This window comes from Tachyglossus aculeatus, chromosome 3 (assembly GCF_015852505.1).
Source record: "Tachyglossus aculeatus isolate mTacAcu1 chromosome 3, mTacAcu1.pri, whole genome shotgun sequence".
NCBI lineage: Eukaryota > Metazoa > Chordata > Mammalia > Monotremata > Tachyglossidae > Tachyglossus > Tachyglossus aculeatus.
The window spans coordinates 74,324,426-74,346,928 of record NC_052068.1 but is presented as its reverse complement, the minus strand read 5'-3'; the positions used below and the strand labels follow the sequence as shown (position 1 = coordinate 74,346,928).

At 42.3% G+C, this 22,503-nt stretch overlaps 1 protein-coding gene across 5 annotated transcripts in view; it reads left to right on the top strand.

Annotated features, from left to right (window-relative positions):
* Positions 1-22,503, top strand: part of SPEF2 (sperm flagellar 2) — a 175,501-nt gene that overhangs the window by 89,881 nt on the left and 63,117 nt on the right. For all 5 annotated transcript variants that reach the window (XM_038744378.1, XM_038744380.1, XM_038744379.1 and 2 more), the window contains exons 17-23: positions 7,574-7,676; positions 9,490-9,647; positions 14,563-14,715; positions 19,449-19,520; positions 21,181-21,314; positions 22,009-22,136; positions 22,259-22,397. In XM_038744378.1, coding sequence (XP_038600306.1) covers positions 7,574-7,676; positions 9,490-9,647; positions 14,563-14,715; positions 19,449-19,520; positions 21,181-21,314; positions 22,009-22,136; positions 22,259-22,397 — 887 coding nt within the window. The remainder of the gene's footprint in view (positions 1-7,573; positions 7,677-9,489; positions 9,648-14,562; positions 14,716-19,448; positions 19,521-21,180; positions 21,315-22,008; positions 22,137-22,258; positions 22,398-22,503) is intronic.

The window sequence follows — 22,503 nt, the reverse complement described above, 5'->3', positions numbered from 1 at the left end:
TCCCTTACTTTTCCCCTCCATCCCTGAATTTACCCTGAATAGTCCATCAGTCAGCAGCATTTATTGAGAGCTTATTGTGTGCAAAGCGCTGTACTGAAAGCTACAGTAAAACAGACGCATCCCCTGCCCACAGTGAGCTTGAAGTCTATATTACGTACCCCTCATCCTTGAATTTATCTAGGTGTCTCTTGAATGAACTAATATTTTGGCTGACATTTACTGTGGCATTGAATTCCTCGTTCACCATGTCCACACATTTGAGAATTCTGCAGTCTTCAGCAGCTATCATCTTCCCAAACTGAATCATCCAATCCTTTATATGTAACTTCATTCAGAAGCTTTGCCATCATCTGATCATCTGGTTTCTCTCTTCCATCCTTTTTCCAGATCTATTATGTCCTTTCCAAGATGCAGGGATCAGATCTGCAAGCAATATTCCTGTTGCGGAAATCCCACAGTTTCATAAGCTAGCAAACTAAGCCTTTGCTTTGTTTTCCAACTCCCCCCGGTGATATTTGGTTCGCCTTTTTTCATCTGCTTCCACTTTGAATCAATAATTACACAACCCCCAGAGAGCCTTAATGAAGGCACTCGTCCTCAATAGGCCTTCCCTGACTAAGCCCTCATTTTCTCCTCTCCCACCCTCTTCTGCATCGCTCTGATTTGTTCTATTTATTCACCCTCCCCCACCTCAGGCCCACAGCACTTATGTACATATCCATAATTTATACATTTATATTAATGTCTGTCTCCCACTCTAAACTGTGGGCAGGAAATGAATCCACCAACTCAGTTGTATTGTTATAGTGTACTCTCCCAAGTGCTTAGTACAGTGCTCTGAGTACAATAAGCACTCACTAAATACAATTGATTTATTGATTGATCATCATTTGATAGAACAGCTGACAACGACTCTTACCCCTTGAATCAGATATCCCAAAACCACCCTACTCCAATGCTTACTCCGTAAGCACACATAGAAAAGGAAATAGAAATGATTATGAAGCCCCTTGTAAAGTCATTGCCGTGCTTAAGCTGAAAATAAACCAGAAGAGGACTGAGTTTTGGTAGGAGCTTGTACCTGGGAATCCTGACACACAATAGAAAATTTTCGCCACAATATAGAACTGAAGGCTGTCTCTGATTGTGTTACCTAGGCAATGCGACACACAAAACAAGAAAAAGAAACAGAAAAGGAAATCAGGAATGTCTTTTTGGAGGTGGACAGAGTGAGAGTAGCAATAAAATGCCATCAAGCTTCAGACTAAATTGAAGATCCGAAGAACAGCAGCCAGGTCCAGTGTTTGGTCGAGCTGCAGGCTCTTGACCTAGCTTACATGTCAATTCCATCAGTGTCACACACAGTGAGGTCCAGTTTCACAGCCTTTACCAGCAATGAAGCTCTGTTTATCAGAGCACAGATTTGCTGTGCCCTGCTATGAGGAGGAAGACTGATAGTAACTCCTCTATAATGCACTAAAATAAGGTGATCACAGAGTGAGTTGTTTACTTGGTTTAATAATGATGGCATTTCTTAAGCACTTACTATGTGCACAGCACTGTTCTAAGCGCACCACCTCCAATCTCTCCACCACTCTTTCTCAGTCTTTTTCACAGGCTCCTCCTCTGCCTCCCACCATCTAACTGTGTGTGTTTTTGGTGGGGGGAAGCGGGGTGTCCCTCACAGCTCAGTTCTAGATCCCCCTCTATTCTCTGTCTACACCCACTCCCTTGGGATAATTCATTTGTTTTCATGGCTTCAACTACCATCTCTGTGAAGATAATTCCCCAATTAACATCTCCAGCCCTGACCTCTTTCTTCCTCTAATTTCTTACATTTCCTTCTACCTTCAGGACAAGTCCGCCAACGCCTCAGACTGAACATGTTCAAAAGAGAACTCCTCATCTTCCCACCCAAGCCCTCTTCTTCCCACACTGTAAATCAAACTAACACCCTCTCTGATTCGCAAGCCCATAATCTTGGCATTATCTTTGACTTATCCCTCTCATTCAACCTGCATATATAGCTTGACACCAAATTCTGTCGGTTCTACCTTCTCAGAATCTCTAGAATTCACCTCTTCATCCCCGTCCAAATTTCTTCCACACTGGTCCTGCCGTGACACCTGCATCAGCCTTCTTGCTGACCTCTGTGTCTCCATTCTCCCCTCCTCACCAGTCCATATTTCACCCTGCTGCCCAGATCATTTTTCTAAAAAAATCCTTCGGTCCCCATCTACCCACCCATCAAAAATCTCCAGTGGTAGTCCACCTATGCCCCCTACCAAATAGAAAGTCCTTACCGTTGGCTTTAAGGCACTCAATCAGTTAATCCCCTATCCTACCTTACGTTATTGACCTCCCACTACAACTCAGCCAGCAAGTTTCATTCTTCAAACACCAACCTACTCACTGCACCTCGATCTCATCTACCCCGCCACTGACCCCCTGCCCACATCCTCTCTCTGGCCTAGAACGTCCTCCTGCTTCACATCTGAAAGGTCATCACTCTCCCATACATAGCCAGCACTCGATAAATGCCACTGACTGATAGGGAAGAAGCAGTATAAGCAAAGCAATGGTGAAGCACCATCATAAACAGACCAGAGCAATGGGCCGTGATGGGAGACCATGGTCTACTCCTAGTGACCATTCAATTGATAGAAGCCAATGAACACACAAGTGAACAATCAATCAATCAATGATAATTATTGAGCACCTACTGTTTGTAGAACACTGTACTAAGTACTTGGGAGAATTATAATAGAGTTGGTAGACACATTCCCAGCTGAAATAGAAGTAACTGTATTAGACAATCAGAGATGGGATGGTTGTTTATGACCAATGATTTCTAGAAGATAATGATATTAAAAGGCAGAATTGAAACAATACCGAACACTTCAAATTGTAAATATCTTTACATCTACGTAGTCTGTGAAAGATTTAATGGGGCGTGTGGAAGCAGTGACCAATAATTGTGTTACTTTTGATCGTGAGGGAAAACTATGAAAATAATAGGTAAAACACTGTTTTATAGGGACTTTACCTAGCGACAACTGAAAACTTACTACAATTGCAGCTGACTTTTCCGCTGTAGGAAATGCCCCCATTCAGCAGGATGAATTTGCAGTGATCAGAACACGTTTGCTGATTTTCTACATCTCCCTGACTTTCTCCCTTTATTCATCACCCCCTCCCAGCCTCCCAGCACTTATTTACAAATCTGTAATTTCTTTATTTATAGCAGTGTTTGTCTCCCCCTCTAGACCGCAAACGCCTTGTGGGCGGGAATGTGTTTGTCTGTTTGTCCTTATAAGCACCTCACAAGGGCTTAGTACAGTGCTCTGCACACAGTAAGTGCACAATAAATACAGTTAACTGACTGACTAGGGAAGGGGCTCACATAATTAAGCTGGGTAGACTGCTCCTAGAGTCTTCCCCACTGCTTCTCGTAAAATGCAAACTCAGCTTCAATGAACTTCCCGATTGCTTCCATCTTACTTCTCTGCTCTCTTCTCCCATTGATCCGCAACGTGGGCTCTGGTCTTCCCAAGCAAACTTCAAAACTGTCTCTCGCTCTCAGCTCTCAGCCTCTAACCCACGGCTCACACTGTTCCCCATCTACCCCTACTTCACTAAACTACATCTCCAACCTCCTCCAAAGCTTCTTCCAAAGTCCAGTACCCCGAGAGCCAGTCCCTGGTGAATGCCATCCCATTATCCACCTCATCACTTGGCTAGATACACACTGGAACAGAGGAAAGAGCACTGCACCCGCAATCAGGACAACTACTGTGGGTTAGGCCATCATTGGAAAAGGTTTCTGACTGAAGAATCAATCAATTGTGTTTATTGAGCACTTACTATGTGCAGAGAACTATACTAAGTGCTTGGAAGAACGTGATATAACAGACACATTCCCTGCCCACAATGAGCTTACAGTCTAGAGGGGGAGACAAACATTAAGAGCCACCACTCTAGGAGATTCCTTGAGGTAGACAGGCCCAGCGGCAACCCTGAAAATAACTGGCTAACATGAGAGACAAAAACTAAAGCAGCTACTAAACTGGCTGCTGGATCATACAGTCAGTCAATCATATTTATTGATCATTCATTCATTCAATCGTATTTATTGAGCACTTACTGTGTGCAGAGCACTGTAGTAAGTGCTTGGAAGAAGACAATATAACAGATACATTTCCTGCCCATAATGAATTTATCACAGCATAGAATCAGCACTATACTATACTAGGGTTACTTTGGCCCACAAAGGTCCTGCACATAAAAGCCTTCATGTGCAATTTGCTCCGCCACATCTCTGCAGTGCTACCTTGGGCATATCTCTTCAGTTCTCTGGGCCTCAGTCACCTCATCTGTAAAATGGGGATTAAGCCTATCAGCCCCACATAGACATGGACACTCTCCAACCTGATTAGTGTGTATCTACCCCGGCGCTTAGTACAGTGCCTGGCACTCAGTAAGCACTTAATGCCATTAAAAAAAAAATGTGATTGAGTCCCTGCCCACTTGCTTGCATCATGGCCACAGCAAACTGGGAAGAAGGAATACAAGTGATATTGAGCAAGACGCTATTAGCATTATAATCCCTTTCTTACAGATCTCAGATCTGAATCTCAGGACCAAGATTCAACTACCATTCCTACTGGGAGACTCCATCCAACCATCAAATACTTTATCTATTTTCACACTAAACTATAATAATAAGAATAATAGTATGACGTGCTATGTGCCAATCATTGTACAAAGCATAGGGGAAGATCAGATCAGACACACTCCCTGTCCCACATTGGACTCCTAGACTAGGAGGGAGAGAAGAAAGGTATTTTGTCCCCATTTTACTGATGAGGAAACTGAGCCACAGAGAAGTGAAGTGGCCTTCCCAAAGTAGCATGGCAGATAAATGGCAGAGCCAACAGCATGGTCTAGTAGATAGAGCACAGTCCTGGGAGTAAGAAGGATCTGGGTTCTAATCCCGGCTCCACGATTTGTCTGCTGTGTGACCATGGGTAAGTCACTCAACTTCTCTAGCCCTCCATTACCTCATCTGTAAAATGGGGATTGAGACTTTGAGCCCCATATGGGACAGAGACTGTGTCCAATGCAATTTGCTTGCATCCACCCCAGCGCTTAGTATAGTGCTTGGCACATAGTAAGCGCTTAACAAGTACCATTATTATTAGGACGAAAACTCGGGTTTTCTGACTCTCGGTCCTGTGCACTTTCCATTAGGACATGCTGCCTTCCAGTATATTATCTATTTAACCATTTACATCTATTGTCTTTCCCATTAGCCCCTTATTAGATTCTAACTTCCTTGAAGACAGGGCTCAATCTTTAACTTCTTTGGAATGATCTTTAAGTGCTCTGTACAGTGTGCTGCAATAGTAAACCTTGATAGCAGGGTTGCTGTGGTTTTTTTGAGCAAGTAAGCAGAAAAGTGTTCTGTTAATCTACTTAAACAATGCATTCTCACTTCGGTTAACCAAAATGTTTTTGTTTACTGGCAGCCACTATTCTTCCAACTTTCCAGATAACTATGTATTTTATACTGTTGATAAACATTCTTCAGCCAAATTCATTGGTAATGAAAAGATGATTCAGCTAAAAAGTTTCTGCCTCGCTCAACAAAAAACATGCTCATGAAAGAAGATAATTCCCATTATTGAAAGAGTGTCCTCTAATTATAATCATTATAATCTCTGGATGTTTTTTCTTTCTGGCTTAATTTTAAGTTTCTCAAGCCTCAAGGTTTATGATACCTTTCTTGCAAGAATGCTGCATAATCTATTTCTGTGAATCAGAGTCATTTCAATTGTGATTGATTTTGGAATTCTCTGAAATTATACAAAGAGGATCTGGACATTGCATCTAGTTATTATTCATATTCAGCCTAAACTGTTCATTTCTTAATTTCAGTCCTTTAGTATTGTAATTTACAGTTAAATTACCATCTTTCTACTGTTCTATGCAAATGTATTTTTTGGCTAGCAGACTGTTCTAGAATCTATGTCATTTAATGCAATTATGCATCATAAATTAGTCCTTTCAAGCACTTAGATTTTTGGATGCTTTTCTTCAAATTGTATTCAATTTGCCTGTACTTTTCCAACAATGAATGACAGAGATCTGAACAAGGAATTGAACTGAATATGTTAGGTATAATCTCACTGGAACCATGTAAAGTGGTGTAAAATTTAAATTGTGTAGTTCTCATTAATTTCAGTGAGACTTGTGAGGATAAAACTCTGTATTACTTGGAAATTTTTCTTTGCAAGTATTTGGATGCTATTCTTTCTGATTTCTCCACTCGAAACACAGAGTGGACATAGCCACGGCCAAAAACGCCACAAGCCTTAGGACAAACACAGGCACATAGGTTTTGGCAGGCCCGCACAGACTCAAATTGACGCACAACCCCATGCTGACACAAATGGAAACCACACGTAAATTCTCACATTCAGATAAACACGCTGGCACTTCAGTTCAATCTCTGTACTTTTGAATTCTGATCCATTTATCTTTGAATACTAGACTGTACATAATTGGAGGACAGGGACCATATCCCTTATTTCTTTTGTACTCTTCCAAATGCCCAGTTCTGTGTTCTGCACTCAGTTGACACTCAATAATTTGACTGACTGGATTTGCAGACCAGCGCCTTGGCTGGAATCCTTGATATCATAACTATTACTTTTGAGCATTCCCTAGCCCATTTGCTCTAAGGCAGACTCAATCAATCAATGGTATGTCATTCATTTATTCAGTCATATTTATTGAGCACCTACTGTGTGCAGAGCACTGTAAAGAGCACTTGAGAAAGTAAAATGCAACAATAAACAGTGACACTCCCTGATCACAATGAGCTTACTGTCTAGAGTCGGGGAGATAGACATCAATACAAATAAATAAAATTACAGATATGTACATAGGTGCTGTGAGGTTGGGAGGGGGGATGAATAAAGGGATTAAGGCAGGGCGACACAAAAGGGAGTGGGAGAAGAGGAAAGGAGGGCTTAGTCAGGGAAGGCCTCTTGGAGGAGATGGGCCTTCAATAAGGATTTGAAGTGGGGGAGAGTAATTGTCGGATTTGAGGAGGGAGGGTATTTCAGGCCAGAGGCAGGAAATGTGTGAGAGGTTGGGGGTGAGACAGGTAAGATAGTAGCACATTGAGAAGGTTAACCCTAAAGGAGCAAAGTGTGCAGTCTGGTTTGTAGAAGGAGAGAAGGGAGGTGAGTTAGGAGGAGGCAAGGTGCTTTAAAGCCAGTGGTGAGGACTTTTTATTTGATGTAGAGGTAGATGGGCAACCACTGGAGTGTTTTGAGGAGCAAGGTGACATGCCCTGACTTTGAGCAGAGCACTGAACTAAGCACTTGGGAAAATACGATACCATAGAGTTGGCAGACACGTTCCCCGTCCACTGGATCTTAAAATATCACAAAATCCTGGATTCAATTCAGATCTACCAAATCCGTTCATTGAGGTTCTAGCCTGCAACAGATTTCTAGATGTTTTTATATACATATTCCCTGAGTGAATGTTTTTCATTTAATAGATGAAATGGGAGAGGTGGAAATGCTCCAAGAAAGTACTAAGGAAAATGCAGATGTTCAAGTCAAAGAAAGAAGGGAAGTACTGAAGGATCAAATACAACACAGGTCAGTTTGAAACAGAATTCCCTGTTCAAGGCTTATTATGGAACCTTACACTTAACTTGAACCAGTTCTGAGATATTAAAATCAGGGACAGGCCCGGTGTGCAGTTGGTGTCAATGTTACTGCCTCACAAAGTCACCTTAGAAATGCACACTGGGCCTGTCTCTGATTTTAATATCTCAGGACTGGTGACTTTGACACCAACTGCACAGAGAACGCAAAGTCATCCACAACTGTACCTGTGGCTACAGGTTGAGAGAAAAATATTTGTTACTTGAATTTGTCGCAATATATCTGTTGCTCTGAGTAAATTCAATATATAGTGGCCACCAACAGGGCTTCATAATCCTAATAAGTGCTTGAATTTTCAGAAGCATGTCTAAAAGTGGACTCCTTTTTGACAGGTAGTGAGTTGAAGTGCTTACTTTTCAAGTGTACTTGTAACTAACAATAGTTCAATATTTTGAATAATAAATTTATGTAAAATGGAATCTATTTAACCAAAATCCAAAGGGTTATTTTTCTGTGAACATCTAAATGAATAAGTTATTCTGTATATGAGCCACTTCTCAACATATTTAAATGTCTGATTTTCCACATAAATATTTCTTTAAACAGAAAATGGTGTTGATAGTACTAAGTAAATTAGCTAATCATTAAGGTATTTAGTAGTCCCCCAGGGATTAGAAGCCCATCTCCCTGCTTCTCCAACTCCTTTGCTCTCAAGTGGTCAGCCACCTTGTATTGGGTCTTCTGCCTTGACGCTCACTCTCGGAGGAGATTATCTACTCTACTTCCTCTCCCCCTCGTCCCCCTCTCCATCCCCCCCGTCTAACCTCCTTCCCTTCCCCACAGCACCTGTATATATGTATATATGTTTGTACATATTTATTACTCTATCTATTTATTTATTTTACTTTTACATATCTATTCTATTTATTTTATTTTGTTAATATGTTTGGTTTTGTTCTCTGTTTCCCCCTTCTAGACTGTGAGCCCACTGTTGGGTAGGGACTGTCTCTATATGTTGCCAACTTGTACTTCCCAAGCACTTAGTACAGTGCTCTGCACACAGTAAGTGCTCAATAAATACGATTGATTGATTGATTGATCTACTCCCAACACTTCCTCTCTCACTTCAATACAGATTACCTCCAAACCTATATTGCAAGACCTTACCTCTCTCCTCTTCTTCAAGCTCATATTTTCTCTTGTCTCCAGGATGAACACTTGCACGTGTGTTAACTTTAACCTCAGTAATGACTAAAATTGAACTCCTCGTCTTCTCTCCCCAATCCATTCCTTTGCTTAGCTTTACAGTCAACAACACCTTATCTCCCAAGCCTGGATTCCTGACTTTCTGTCAACTCCTGCGATGTCTGCCGCCAAATCCTGTCTAGATTTCTTCCACAGTATTTCCAAGATTTTCTCCTTTTTCTCCACCTAAATGGCCACCACCCTGGTCCAGTCACTTGTAGCCCATCAAGACCACTGCGTCTTCACTGGTCTCCCAACCTCTGCATCCCATGCTTTATTCTGCTGCTTGGATCATTTTTCTCAAATGATCCAAGTGGCAGATTTTGCACATATCTCTACACTTTCCCCAAAATAGTGGGAAAATGAGTGCATAATGGCATTTTAGAAAAGTCTGAAGCAAAGAATTTTAGGGAATTGACAAGTACAGGATGGCTGACTTTTTTGAAATTGATACAAATTGTATTACACTGATATATTTGAATATTTTTTCAGAAAACCTTACTAATCTGATTTAAACACTTCCAAAGTGAGTGACTCATTGTTCCTTTTAATTTTATAGAATTTCAGGTTTCATGGATACTTGGCCTAGTTTGGAAAAATGGTTTTCAGATCGGCAAAATATTCTAATAAAAATTAATGCCGAGATAGATAAAGAGTCACTGTGCCATAAAGTGAAAGAAACATTTATGGCTGAAATGCTGAAAAAACAGAGGAAAGGTAATTGATGTAATTTCTCCCCTTGCTAGAAAATTTAAAATTGCTTCCAAAAATATTTATTGTTGAGTAACCTAAAATGTGTGGTTTTAAAAAAATGGAAATTTTTCTAAAAAATTATAGATACATTTTTTTCAGAATTTAAAAGGTACCATTTAGCAACTTTAGTTTGCCTCTCAAATGTTTCTGTATTCTAAGAAAGTCCAACCTTTAACAGAGAAACTTGTCTGCCCAGCAGTATTCAGGTTAAGTTTTCTAAATTTTATAAAATCACCTTATTAAAGAAAGGAGAGGTAATTTCAGGAGGACCAAAGAATGCAGAGGGGCCAGGACAAATCGGTGAGTACGGTGCCCTGGACACAGTAAGCACTCAATGAATGTGATTGATTGATTGATTGAGTTAGGAAATTTTATTATCAACTGTCAAGCCCCTTCCTTTGGGTCTTGACTGTTATGGCTTTGGAGTTTTGGCTGCCACCTCTTATTTTTTTTATGGCATTTATTAAGCACTTACTACGTGCAAAGCACTGTTCTAAGTTCTGGGGAGGTTACAAGATGATCAGGTGTCCCACGGGGGGCTCACAGTCTTAATCCCCACTTTACAGATGAGGTAACTGAGGCACAGAGAAGTTAAGTGACTTGTCCAAAGTCACACAGCTGACAATTGGTGGAGCCGGGATTTGAACTCATGACCTCTGACTCCAAAGCCCGTGCTCTTTCCACTGAGCTACACTGCTTCTCTGCCTCCCTTGCTGTAGCTCAGGAATTCTTAATGCAGAAAAAGGGAGTCATCAGTATTTCCAATATTATCACAAGAATTGAATTGTTTTCCATACTTTAGACACTTATAATAAGAAGAACTGTGGTTTTTGTTAAATGCTTACTATGTGTCAAGCACTATACTAAGCACTGGGGTAGGTACAAAATCACCAAGTCCTATATGGGGTTCACACTGTAAGTAGGAGGAAGAATAGATATTGAATCAAAGCCTCAGAGAAGCAGCGTGGCTCAGTGGGAAGAGCACGGGCTTTGGAGTCAAAAGTCGTGGGTTCGAATCCTGGCTCCACCACAAGTCTGCTGTGTGACCTTGGGCAAGTCACTTAACTTCTCTGAGCCTCAGTTACCTCATCTGTAAAAATGGGGATTAAGGCTGTGAGCCCTACGTGGGACAACTTGATCACATTGTATCCCTCCAGCGCTTAGAACAGTGCTTTGCACATAGTAAGCGCTTAACAAATGCCATCATTATTATAATAGATATTGAATCCTCATTTTAAAGATGAGGGAACTGAGGCCCAGAAAAATTAAGTGACATCCCCATGGTCACACAACAGGCAAGCGGAAGAGCCCGGACAAAAATCCAGGTCCTCTGGCTCCCAGGCCTGGGCTCTTTCCACTAAGCCATCCTGCTTCCAAGAATATGTTCATTAAATCATATTTATGGAGGGTTTACTGTGTGTAAAGCACTGTAGTCTGCCACTCCATTACTTGTTTGCTGTGTGACCTCGGACAAGTCACTTAACTTCTCTTTGCTTCAGTTACCTCATCTGTAAAATGAGGATTAAGACTGAGAGCCCCATGTGGGCTGGAAGATGAGAAGAGAGTGGCAGCCCTTGGCCTCTACCAAGAAAAGCCTGAGAAGCAACGTTGCCTAGTGGATAGACTATAGGCCTGGGAAGCTGAAGGATCTGGGTTCTAATCCCAGCTCGGCCACTTGTCGGTTCTGTGACTTTAGGCAAGTTACTTCACTTCTCTATGCCTCAGTGACCTCATTTGTAAAATGGTAACTAAGACTGTGAGTCGCAGGCGGGACAGGGGCTGTGTCCAACCTGATTATCTTGAATCTACCCCAGTGTTTAATATGGTGCCTGGCACATAGAAAGCTCTTAACAAATACCATAAGAAAAAAATTCATAAAAGGGCCCAGGCTGCAGAAGGAGACTGGGTAGCTCAAGAGTGTCCTGCTGCCAGCCACACCCTGCTACTAGTCCCCACTGCCTGGGCTGGGCAAGTTTTCCTGCCATGGAACGATGCTTTCAAAGGCCTGGTAGGGGGTGGGGAGGAAGGAAGGCGGTGGAGAGTTGGAGACAGAGAAGGGAAGTGTTTTTTGGGGTGCCTAGTGGCATAGAAGCAGCCCTGGCCCAGCCCGAGCAGTTTCAGTGATGTAGGGGCTGCCCCAGCCGCAGCACAGCACAGCACCGATGCCGGCTCCAGCCTTGCAGAACATCTGGCTTTGTTATCCCCCTCCTCCAGCTGCCTCCAAGCAGCCCTCCTTCCCCACTTCCACCTGGCTGAAGCCATCTGCAGAAGTGGTCATGGGGGCTCAGAGCTCAGAGAGAGACTTAACTCCTCTCCAGAGCTCTGGGATCGAGCAAAGGAAGCATTTCTTTACCTATTGCCAGAAGGGAGTGAATAACCAAGTGGCTTTTATTAGCACAGGAAATTGTACAGGCAGAAAATATCTGCAGGTTCAAGTGGGTTTGGAAAAATTCATGTTTGAGAGTTCGGGGAACCTTCATTCACTCCCTCTAAGCATTATCATAATAATAATAATGATGGCATTTATTAAGTGCTTACTATGTGCAAAGCACTGTTCTAAGTGCTGAGGGGGATACAAGGTGATCAGGTTGTCCCACGTGGGGCTCACAGTCTTAATCCCCATTTTACAGATGAGGTAACTGAGGCTCAGAGAAGTTAAGTGACTTGCCCAAGGTAGAGCAGACATGTGGCGGAGCCGGAATTCGAACCCGTGACCTCCGACTCCATAGCCCGGGCTCTTTCCACTGAGCCACGCTGCTTCTCTGCCATGCTGCTGCCACTAACCAAGTGGCTTTTATTAGCACAGGAAATTGTACCGGCAGAAAATATCTGCAGGTTCAAGTGGGTTTGGAAAAATTCATGTTTGAGAGTTCGGGAAACCTTCATTCACTCCCTCTAAGAATTATCATAATAACAATAATGATGGCATTTATTAAGTGCTTACTATGTGCAAAGCACTGTTCTAAGCGCTGGGGGGGATACCAGGTGATCATGTTGTCCCACGGGGGGCTCAGTCTTCATCCCCATTTTCCAGATGAGGGAACTGAGGCACAGAGAAGTGAAGTGACTTGCCCAAAGTCACACAGCTGACAAGTGGTGGAGCCGGGATTAGAACTCATGATCACTGACTCCAAAGCCCGGGCTCTTTCCACTGAGCCATGCTGCTTTTCTGTTTCTCATAGACAGAGTACTAGGCTGGTTGGACCAATGGTCTGATCCAGTCTTAACATTGCTCTCACGGTCCTGACACCCTGATAGTGTAGCATCATTCCTTGCCCAGAAATGAGCTCCATTTGGCTCTGCTCCTACTACTGAAATGACTGTCCAGTGAACAGAATGATTACTTTTATAGTCTTTGTTATGTGATTACTAAGTGTCAGGCACATTGCTAAGCACTGGAGTAGGTACCACTAAATCAGTTGGACACACTCCATGACCCCCATGGGGCTCGCAGTCTTGACCCCCATTTTACAGTGGAGGTAACTGAGGCACAGAGATGTGAAGTGAGTTGCCCAAGATCACACAGCAGACAACTGGCGGAGCCAGTATTAGAATCCAAGTCCTTCTGACTCCTGATCCATACTCTATCCAATAGGATGATGCTCCTTCTTTTGGCCAAGAAAAAAGAGATTGTAGGCAAAACGTTCCATTTATTTTTTGCCTCATCCCTAATTTCTGTTTCCTGTGTAATGCTGTTGTATATGTTGCCAACTTGTACTTCCCAAGCGTTTAGTACAGTGCTCTGCACACAGTAAGCGCTCAATAAATACGATTGATGATGATGTAATGATACATGGGATAAGAATTCTCTCCTGAGATTGCTGCCACTTCTTATACTGTCTGAGGAGTCCAAGTGAATAATGGATTGACAGATGGATCATAGCTATGTAGCTCTTTCTTCTCACATTTTTCTCTTTTCCTCCTATTCATTCGATCGTATTTATTGAACGGTTACTGTGTGCAAAACACTGTACTAAGCGCTTGGGAGAGTGCAACGTCCCTCCTCTTCTTTCACCCAACTTCTAGTTGATTTCTGGTTTAAGAGTAGGCTTAGGCAGCAAGGTATTCACTTGGGCAAACACAAAAATTAGCAGGAAGTGACACAGTAACGGTGAAAATTATGAGTTATAGAAAAAAAATCAGTAAAGAGAACATGAGTCAAAACTGACAGTTTGGCAAAGCTGACAAAAATCAGGACCAAAGTGAGTTTCATTTCTTTCTCCTAAACTCTCAGTCAGTCAGTCAATCAATGCTATTTATTGAGCACTTACTGTGTGCAGAGCACTGTACCAAGCATTTGGGAGAATAATAAAAATAATAACAATAATAATGGCATTTATTATGCAGTTACTATGTGCCAAGCACTGTTCTAAGCACTGGGGGGGGATACAAGGTAATCAGGTTGCCCCACATGGGGCTCACAGTCTTTATCCCCATTTTACAGTTGAGGTAACAGACCCAGAGAATTTAAGTGATTCGTCCAAAGTCACACAGCGGAGCCAGGATTAGAACCCATGACCTCTGACTCCCAATCCCGGGCTCTTTCCACTGAGCCATGCTACTTCTCTACAACAGAGTACAACAGAATCAGCAGACACATCCCTTGCCCATAACAATTAATCAATCAATCAGTGGTATTGACTTAGCACTTACTGCATGCAAATCACTGTACTAAGCACTTGGGAGAATGCAAAACAATAGAATTGGTAGACATGATCACTGCCCACAGTGAGTTTACATTCTAGAAGGGAATTTACACACATCTCTTGATCACAGCCCTTTCAAGCTCATTTCCTGCTTGTCATTATTAGAGCACCTTGATTCACATAGTCTCAGCTTCCCTGTGTGACAGAAAGGTATTCTTCCCCTTGATTTGAAGGTAAAAGGAAAGCAGAAAAAAAGGAATCAGAAAAAAAGGAAGAAGTTCCCATCATAGAACTCCCAGTTGGCCCTGAAGTAGAAAAAAAGAAGGAAGTTCCACCACTTAAAGAGCCTCCAAAAAAGAAAGCTGCCAAAGGGAAGCCATCCAAAGGTGATTAGTGGAATGATTCCGAATCCTGCTGGTTTGTTTCTTACAGATGTCTGGGGAGGGAGAAACGAAATGTAAATTACTGCTAAGCAAGTAGCATACACGCCAGAACAAAGTATTTCCACTGGGGGTTGTTTTTATTTGAGGGTAACTAGGGATGGGTGTGTTAAATCAGAACAAGAAAGATTGGCAACCACACTTGGTTTTCCAACAGTGTGTGCAGTGCCAGTGAACATGGGTCTGAATCAGTCACATGCATGGCATTCCAAGTGCAACCCATATTACCACTTTTTTCTCAGCTGAATTTATCACATTTGGTCATGCAGACAGACTCCCAGGTGATTCTAACCTCACCCTCCGGAGAGATGGACCATTTCTTCAGCTCGCTAACTTCATTTGGAAGTCACCCTACTGCTGGCTCCCTCCTTACAGTGTCAACTCTCAGTTGCACTGAAACAATTACAGGCACGAATAGCTGTGTCCTGTTTGGCTAATTGTGGGTAACATTGCTCATCTCTCAATACGAAGAAAACGCACCTTTTCTCCATTTTGGCACTTTCTGACTATAAATCATATGGCTAAGGCTGTTCAGAAATCATTAAGGAGAAAGTTGTAAAATGATACGGAGATTTAAAAGTGAGTTGCCAATTTTTACATCACCAAAGTATCCTAAGAATTCATTTATTCATGATAGTCACCATACTTATGACCCAAGGCTTTATCTTGATCATACTGCTTCTAACTTGTCTAGGTTATAATTATACTATTGTAAGGATGTAATGATTATAATATTGATGCTTGGCATAGCCAGGAAATTTGTATGTCATAAATGGCTACTTATAATGGCTGCATTGTTATACTATATAACAAGACGAGCGTATTCTGAGAAATGAAAAATAATTGATGTTGAGGTTCAGCATCTAGCTATCCTGCTGTTCACTCCACTCCCTCCCTTCCTCTCTCGCTCTCTCTGTGGCTTTCAGAACAGGGACGTGGAGATATAGGGAAGCCAGAGTAGCCGGGCCCATACTGGCAGCAGAATTGTCAACAACCTGTCCCCACCATTCAGCCTGCACGCAACCCCAATCCAGATAGTGCTGAGTGCTCTTTCAGGGTGCCCCTCCCCAGAATATGATATAACTTTGTGGGTCCAACATCAAAGGGAAAATATAAATTTTTCTCCCCTCAATCCTACAGTCACATTGTCAGCATACTGCCCGCTACACAGGTGAAAGAATCAGGAATAATACTAATTTTACTACCCCTACTAAAATACGACCTCTACTACTACTACTACTAATAATAATGACTGTTGCATTTGGTAAGTGCTTATTAGGTACCAGGCAAAGAACTAAGCCCTGGGGTGGATATAAGCAAATTGCGCTGGACACAGTCCGTGTCCCACATGGGGTTCACAGTCTTAATCCCCATTTTACAGATGAGGTAAATGAGACCCAGAGAATTGAAGTGCTTAATTGGCCCATGGTCACCAGCAGACAAGTGGTGAAATCAGGATTAGACCCTAGGTCCTGACACCCAGCCTGAGCTCTATCCACTAGGCCATGCTGCTACTATTATTATTACTCCTCCCTGGGGTTGTCCAGTTGCTTTCTCCCTAAGAATTCAAAATGCTTTGACACATGGAGCTCATTTGATTCCTGCACCTTGACTCCACATTAATCCCACATGCTTTCAAAATTTAGTTGCCTCAAGTTCACTATCTTCATTTGTCTTTACAAGAGGATGTAGGGTGTGATTGATACTTTAATCCCCATTTTACTGGTAGAATACCTGAGCCATGGAGGGTTATTGACTAGCCCAGTTACACTGAGGGCAAATACAGTAGTAGTAGTAGTTGTAGCAGAAAAGTAGTAATGGTATTTATTAAGCACTTACTGTATGCAGAGCATTGAACCAAGCGTTAGGCGAGAAAACATGTGGGATTTAGACATGACCCCTGTCTCTCAGGGGGCCCCAAACAAAGCCAAATGAGCCCCCATGAGAAACAGCCTGCCCAACTCTTCAAGGAAGAAGTGTGCTGCTCTCATAAATCCTGGCAGAAATAAATCCCTAAAAATGTCTAAATTTATCTGATAAACATAAACATGAACTTAAAAGATATGTTTGTTTAAAGCTTCAAAACCTTCAAAAGTGCATTTTTGACTTATCGAGACCAGGCCCAATAAAGCTATAATTTCTTCAAAGAACAACTGTGTCTATCTATTTTTTTTATCTGAAAACAAATTTAGGCAAAACTACCATCAAATCACTATGTGCACACCCATAGCCATAAGAGACCACTCTTGCTAAAAGGAAGGAATAATTCAGTGCATACAGACATGAGCAGTGTTTTTTAGCCTGAAAGACAGGCTGTCCAGGAAATATGTTTCAGGGAAGCAACATGGCTGAATGGAAAGAGCACAGGCTTGAGAGTCAGAGGACGTGGGTTCTGATCTCAGCTCTGCCACTTGTCTGCTGTGTGACCTTGGGCAAGTCACTTAACTTCTCTGTGCCTCAGTTACCTCATCTGTAAAAGCAGGATTAGGACTGTGAGCCCCACGTGGGACAACCTGATTACCTTGTATCTACTCCAGAGCTTAGAACACTGCTTGGCACATAGTAAGCACTTAGCAAATACCATTTTAAGCACTTAGTACAGTGCTCTGCACACTGTAACCACTCAATAAATACGATTGAATGAATGAAAGTCAGTCTGTTCTGTCATCCAGAAGGGTGACTGCCACCTGATCTACTTGTCACAAATGATGTAACCATCAAGGAAACAATGAAGAGCTTTTAAGGGGAGAATTTGGATTAATCATTAAGGCGAAAATTTCCTTTTTTGCAATGCAAGGTTTTCAATTGGCTTTAGGATTTAGAATCTAGCCCAGGCCAGAAATCATGGTCTCAACTCAGTCCTACCCACTTTGGTGAAACCCAGAATAGTGGCTGCCTCTGTAGAGCCAGTGGTGGTAGAATGGGACCCACGGTGACTAGAAGTTCACTTCCTGGAGGGAAGTGAACCACTCCAGCGCTTAGAACAGTGCTCTGCACATAGTAAGTGCTTAACAAATGCCATCATTATTATTATTATTATTATTATTATTATTATTATTATTATTATGTGAAAAGAGAGATTGGATGGCTCTGCTCTGGATAGGCTGTAAGCTCCTTTGGTCAGGAAACACACCTTCCAATTCTGGGGTATCACACTCTCCCATGTGCTTAGTACAGCACTCTACACACAGTAAGATCTCAATAAATACCACTGATGAGAAGATCTGTGGCCCTCATTTTCTAACCCCAGGCAGGACCTGGAGCAAATAGGTTGGAAACAAGATTCAGGAATTCCTTCTGTGGCTATCGCCCTGCTATCTATTCTGGAACCTTGTCATTGAACCATGCAGTTTTCATTACATCACATGGAGATTTATAGGGCTGGAAGGACAAGATGCCTTGGTCCTTCAAAATCAGATTAATCAATTAATCAGTGGTATTTGTCAATCCAGCTCTGCCACTTGTCTCCTGTGTGACCTTGGGCAAGACGCGTCACTTCCCTGGGCATCAGTTACCTCATCTGTAAAATGGAGATTAAGACTGTAAGCCCCAAGTGGGACACAAACTGGGTCCAACTTGATTATCTTGTATTCAATTGTATTTATTGAGCGCTTACTGTGTGCAGAGCACTGTACTAAGCGCTTGGGAAGTACAAGTTGGCAACATATAGAGACGGTCCCTACCCAACAGCGGGCTCACTCAGCGCTTAATATAGTGTCTGACATATAGTAAGTGCTTAACAAATAACATTTAAAAAAAATTTTCAGTGTTGTATCTGTGTTCATTCATTCATTCATTCAATCGTATTTATTGAGCACTTACTGTGTGCAGAGCACTGTACTAAGCACTTGGGAAGTACAAGTTGGCAACATATAGAGACGGTCCCTACCCAACAGTGGGCTCACAGTCTGTTCAGTTGGGGTTGGGAGGTACAATTCTACAGAAACAATAATAGTAATAATTGTGGTATTTGTTAAGCACTATGTGCTGAGGACTGTACTAAGCTCTGGGGTAGATACAAGATAATCAGGTCAGACATGGTCCTTGTCCCACACAGGAGGGAGAACAGGTTTTGAAACCTCATTTTACAAAGGAGGAAACAGAACCACAGAGAAGTGACTTGTCCAAGGTCACACAGAGGACACGTAGTGGATATGGGATGAGAATCCAGGTCATCTGACTCCCAAGACTGTATTCTTTCCTTTAGACAACACTGCTTCCAAAATAGAACTGCTACCATCCAAACAAATGTGTATCCAGCCTCTTTTTCTAATCTAACCTGACTTGTCAGAGAAGTAGCTCCCCGAGGAGTTTTAGAGAAGCAGTGTGGCTTAGTGGAAAGAGCACAGGTTTGGGAGTCAGAGGATGTGTGTCTTAGTTCTGGCTCCGCCACTTGTCTGCTGGGTGACCTTAGGCATGTCACTTAACTTCCCTGTGCCTCAGTTACCTCATCTGTAAGATGCGGATTAAAAGTGTGAGCCTCAAGTGGGACAACCTGATTACCTTGCAACTACCCCAGAGCTTAGAACAGTGCTTGGCACATAGTAAGTGCTTAACAAATACCATCGTTATTATTACCATGGTGTAATACAATAACAATTCCTCTGAGCACAATTAAGTGTTCCTAGTTTCTAACCTAAGAGGTTTCCAATGACATCTCTGTTTTGAATTTTGTTTAGAGGTACCCACTAATGCAGGACCCAGTAAAGATAAGAAAGGAAAGAAAACTGACACTTCACCCAAAGGAAAAGGTATATGAAATAAGGATAATCTTTTTGCACGTAGTTATACACGTTAGAATAGTTTTGGTTTTCAACCTGGTAGTTTTTCTCCATATTAGTTTTTAAATTCTATGAGCTTCTGTTAAAAGTATTTAATGCCACCAAATTTGCTCACTTTAAAATGTGCATTTTAGATAACACTTCATAAATATATAACAGCAATCTACTTTATAAAAGGAAAAATGTACAGTGAAATTTTTTTAGCCACCAATAAAATCATGGCCATTTATTAAACATGAAGGTGAGAAAGATGGAGTTCCTGGCCCTCAAAATAAGTCAGGTTATGGAAGGGAAAGGTGGGGAGGGGCACAAGACAAGCTGTCCCACAAAGATTCAGTGGTTTAAAAAAATTACCAACTCAAAATTGTAGTCGTATAAAATTCAACACTTAAAAGAAAAGAGACCTAACATATCCGACTGAAAACCCACTGAACTTTAGGTGCACCTACATCAAATTTAATATTTCTCTCCAACGTTCTTGAAACGTTCTAGATAAATGAGTGGCCAAGTCATCCAAGCAACTGTCTTTTTAGTTAGCGAAAGGGAGCGCATGCAAGCAGTTGGGGAGGAGGGAGGAAGAAATCCATTTTAGATTTAAGCAAATCTAGGGGTCTTATTTCAGCTCCCAAGTTGCCTCATTCATATTACTCGATTTGCCCCAGCAGCCCTGGATCTAGAGGCAGTGAGGCCCAGTTTCATGAATGAGCTAAATCAGTGTTGGGAGGCCACTGCAGCAAACAGACCAGCCGGGTGTACAGCAATCAGAAGAAGGTTCGCTTTCTTTGTGCATTGTTCTTCTTAAGGTTTGGGATAATAAGGGGCTGTAATGGGTTTTCAGCACGATGCCCCAGAGTCAGACCAATCACACTGAGCCGACAACAGATAGATACTTAACTTATTCATTCGGAAGTAGGAAGAGTAGATGGTCACACTCCAATCGGCAGAGGGAGAGCCACTGCCCAGATTGGTCCTCATCATCAATCGTATTTATTGAGTGCTTACTGTGTGCAGAGCACTGTACTAAGCGCTTGGGAAGTACAAGTTGGCAACATATAGAGACAGTCCCTACCCAACAGTGGGCTCACAGTCTAAAAGGGGGAGACAGAGAACAAAACCAAACATACTAACAAAATAAAATAAATAGAATAGATATGTACAAGTAAAATAAATAGAGTCATAAATATGTACAAACATATATACATATATACAGGTGCTGTGGGGAAGGGAAGGAGGTAAGATGGGGGGGATGGAGAGGGGCACGAGGGGGAGAGGAAGGAAGGGGCTCAGTCTGGGAAGGCCTCCTGGAGTAGGTGACTGAAAGGAGGTGACTGAAAGTCCTCGAAGGAGACTGTGAGAAGAGCCACCTGTTCGCTTTCCCAGAATGAGTAGCAACTGATGTCAAACAAGGCAAAGAATGCTTTAAATTGTAGTGACTGTCTATATCGCTAGCTACTTCTTGTAGGGGAGGGTACCTTAGAGAGAAATTTGTGGGCAGGTACATTTTTTTTCCATGTGTTTACAGCGCTGGCCTCTAATCAGAGCTCTCTCACCTCCCAGGGCTCAGGTTTATTCATCCAAAAGGGTCAGGTCAGGATTTTAGCCCAGGCTAATGTTAACCTGTATGTTTAAGGTACTCTCCAAGTCAAATCGCCGAAAAAGTCACCCACTCCCTCGGAAGCGATACCATCCCCTGTGCCCTTACCACCACCGCCAGTGAAGCCAGGGTCAGAGGAATGGGTCTACGTGGATGCACCTCTTCCTGAGGTATGGTGGTGGCTTAGAATCAAACAACAGCAAAAGCAGCTGATTTTCTCATCCTAGTGAAACTGGGGATATGATTTTCTCTTACAACAATAACTTTCAATACTGATCCTACCTTTTCTCATTTTTTTTAATGGCATTTGTACTATATCGTCCTCTACTAAGCACGGGAGCAGACACAAGCTAATCAAGTTAGACACAGTCCCTGTCCCACATGGGGCTCATAGTCTTAATTCCCATTTTACAGATGAGGTTACTGAGGCACAGAGAGGCGAAATGACTTGCCCAAGGTCACACAGCAGACAAGTGGCGGAGTCAGAATTTGAATCCAGGTCCTCTCAAGCCCGTGCTCATTCCACTAGGCCATGCTGGTTATTTTTCAAAACAACTAAGCAATGGCTGCTATAGGTGGGGAAACAGGATCCTTCACACTGTGTACCTGAGCCCTGCTGCAGTTCAGAAAGCCTCTGTTCCCCAGGCCTTCTCAAGGCACAGGCCAGAAACAGGAGAGGGCTCTTCCCCGGCCACAAATTAGGGATGGTGAAGAATATTGGTGACAATTCGTAGATGCCTTTACAACAGCTCACTGCCTCTTCTAAGAGGGAAGATTGAGCTGCTCATTACAGAAATACATAAAGACCAGGAGGAAGAATTTTCATCCTGAAATCAGGATTTGTTATACCTTGATTCTTGACAGGAAGTGCCTGCGTATTTAGTACCTTATTGGGAAGACGTAGAGAGGACATACGTAAACACCATCAAAATGATCCTCAGACAGCTAAGAGATGAGCAATACTCTATTATTTATTACCTCTCCGACATTAGGTGAGTAAAAATGACTTTCGCATGTGTGTTACATTCCTGATATTTATGCTGGATAAAGAGAGGGGATGGAAAAGAGTGAGATATATTTTCTTCAGCTTTATAATTCTATTAATGCCTTACAGAAGAAATTTCCAGAAATTCCTGAAGCGTCCAGACCACAAGCAGGAGTTTATATCTCAGTGGCAATCTGACTATAACTCCCTTCCTGATGATATTTGGGAGGATGAGGAAACCAAAGCTGAGCTCCACCAAAGAGTTAATGTAAGTCTGATTGGCATATCAGCCTGAGGATACCTTAAACACTCAGTCTCCCATCTCTAACCCAAACTAGCTGCTAATCAGATGTGTGGTTGGCCTGATGCCTGGA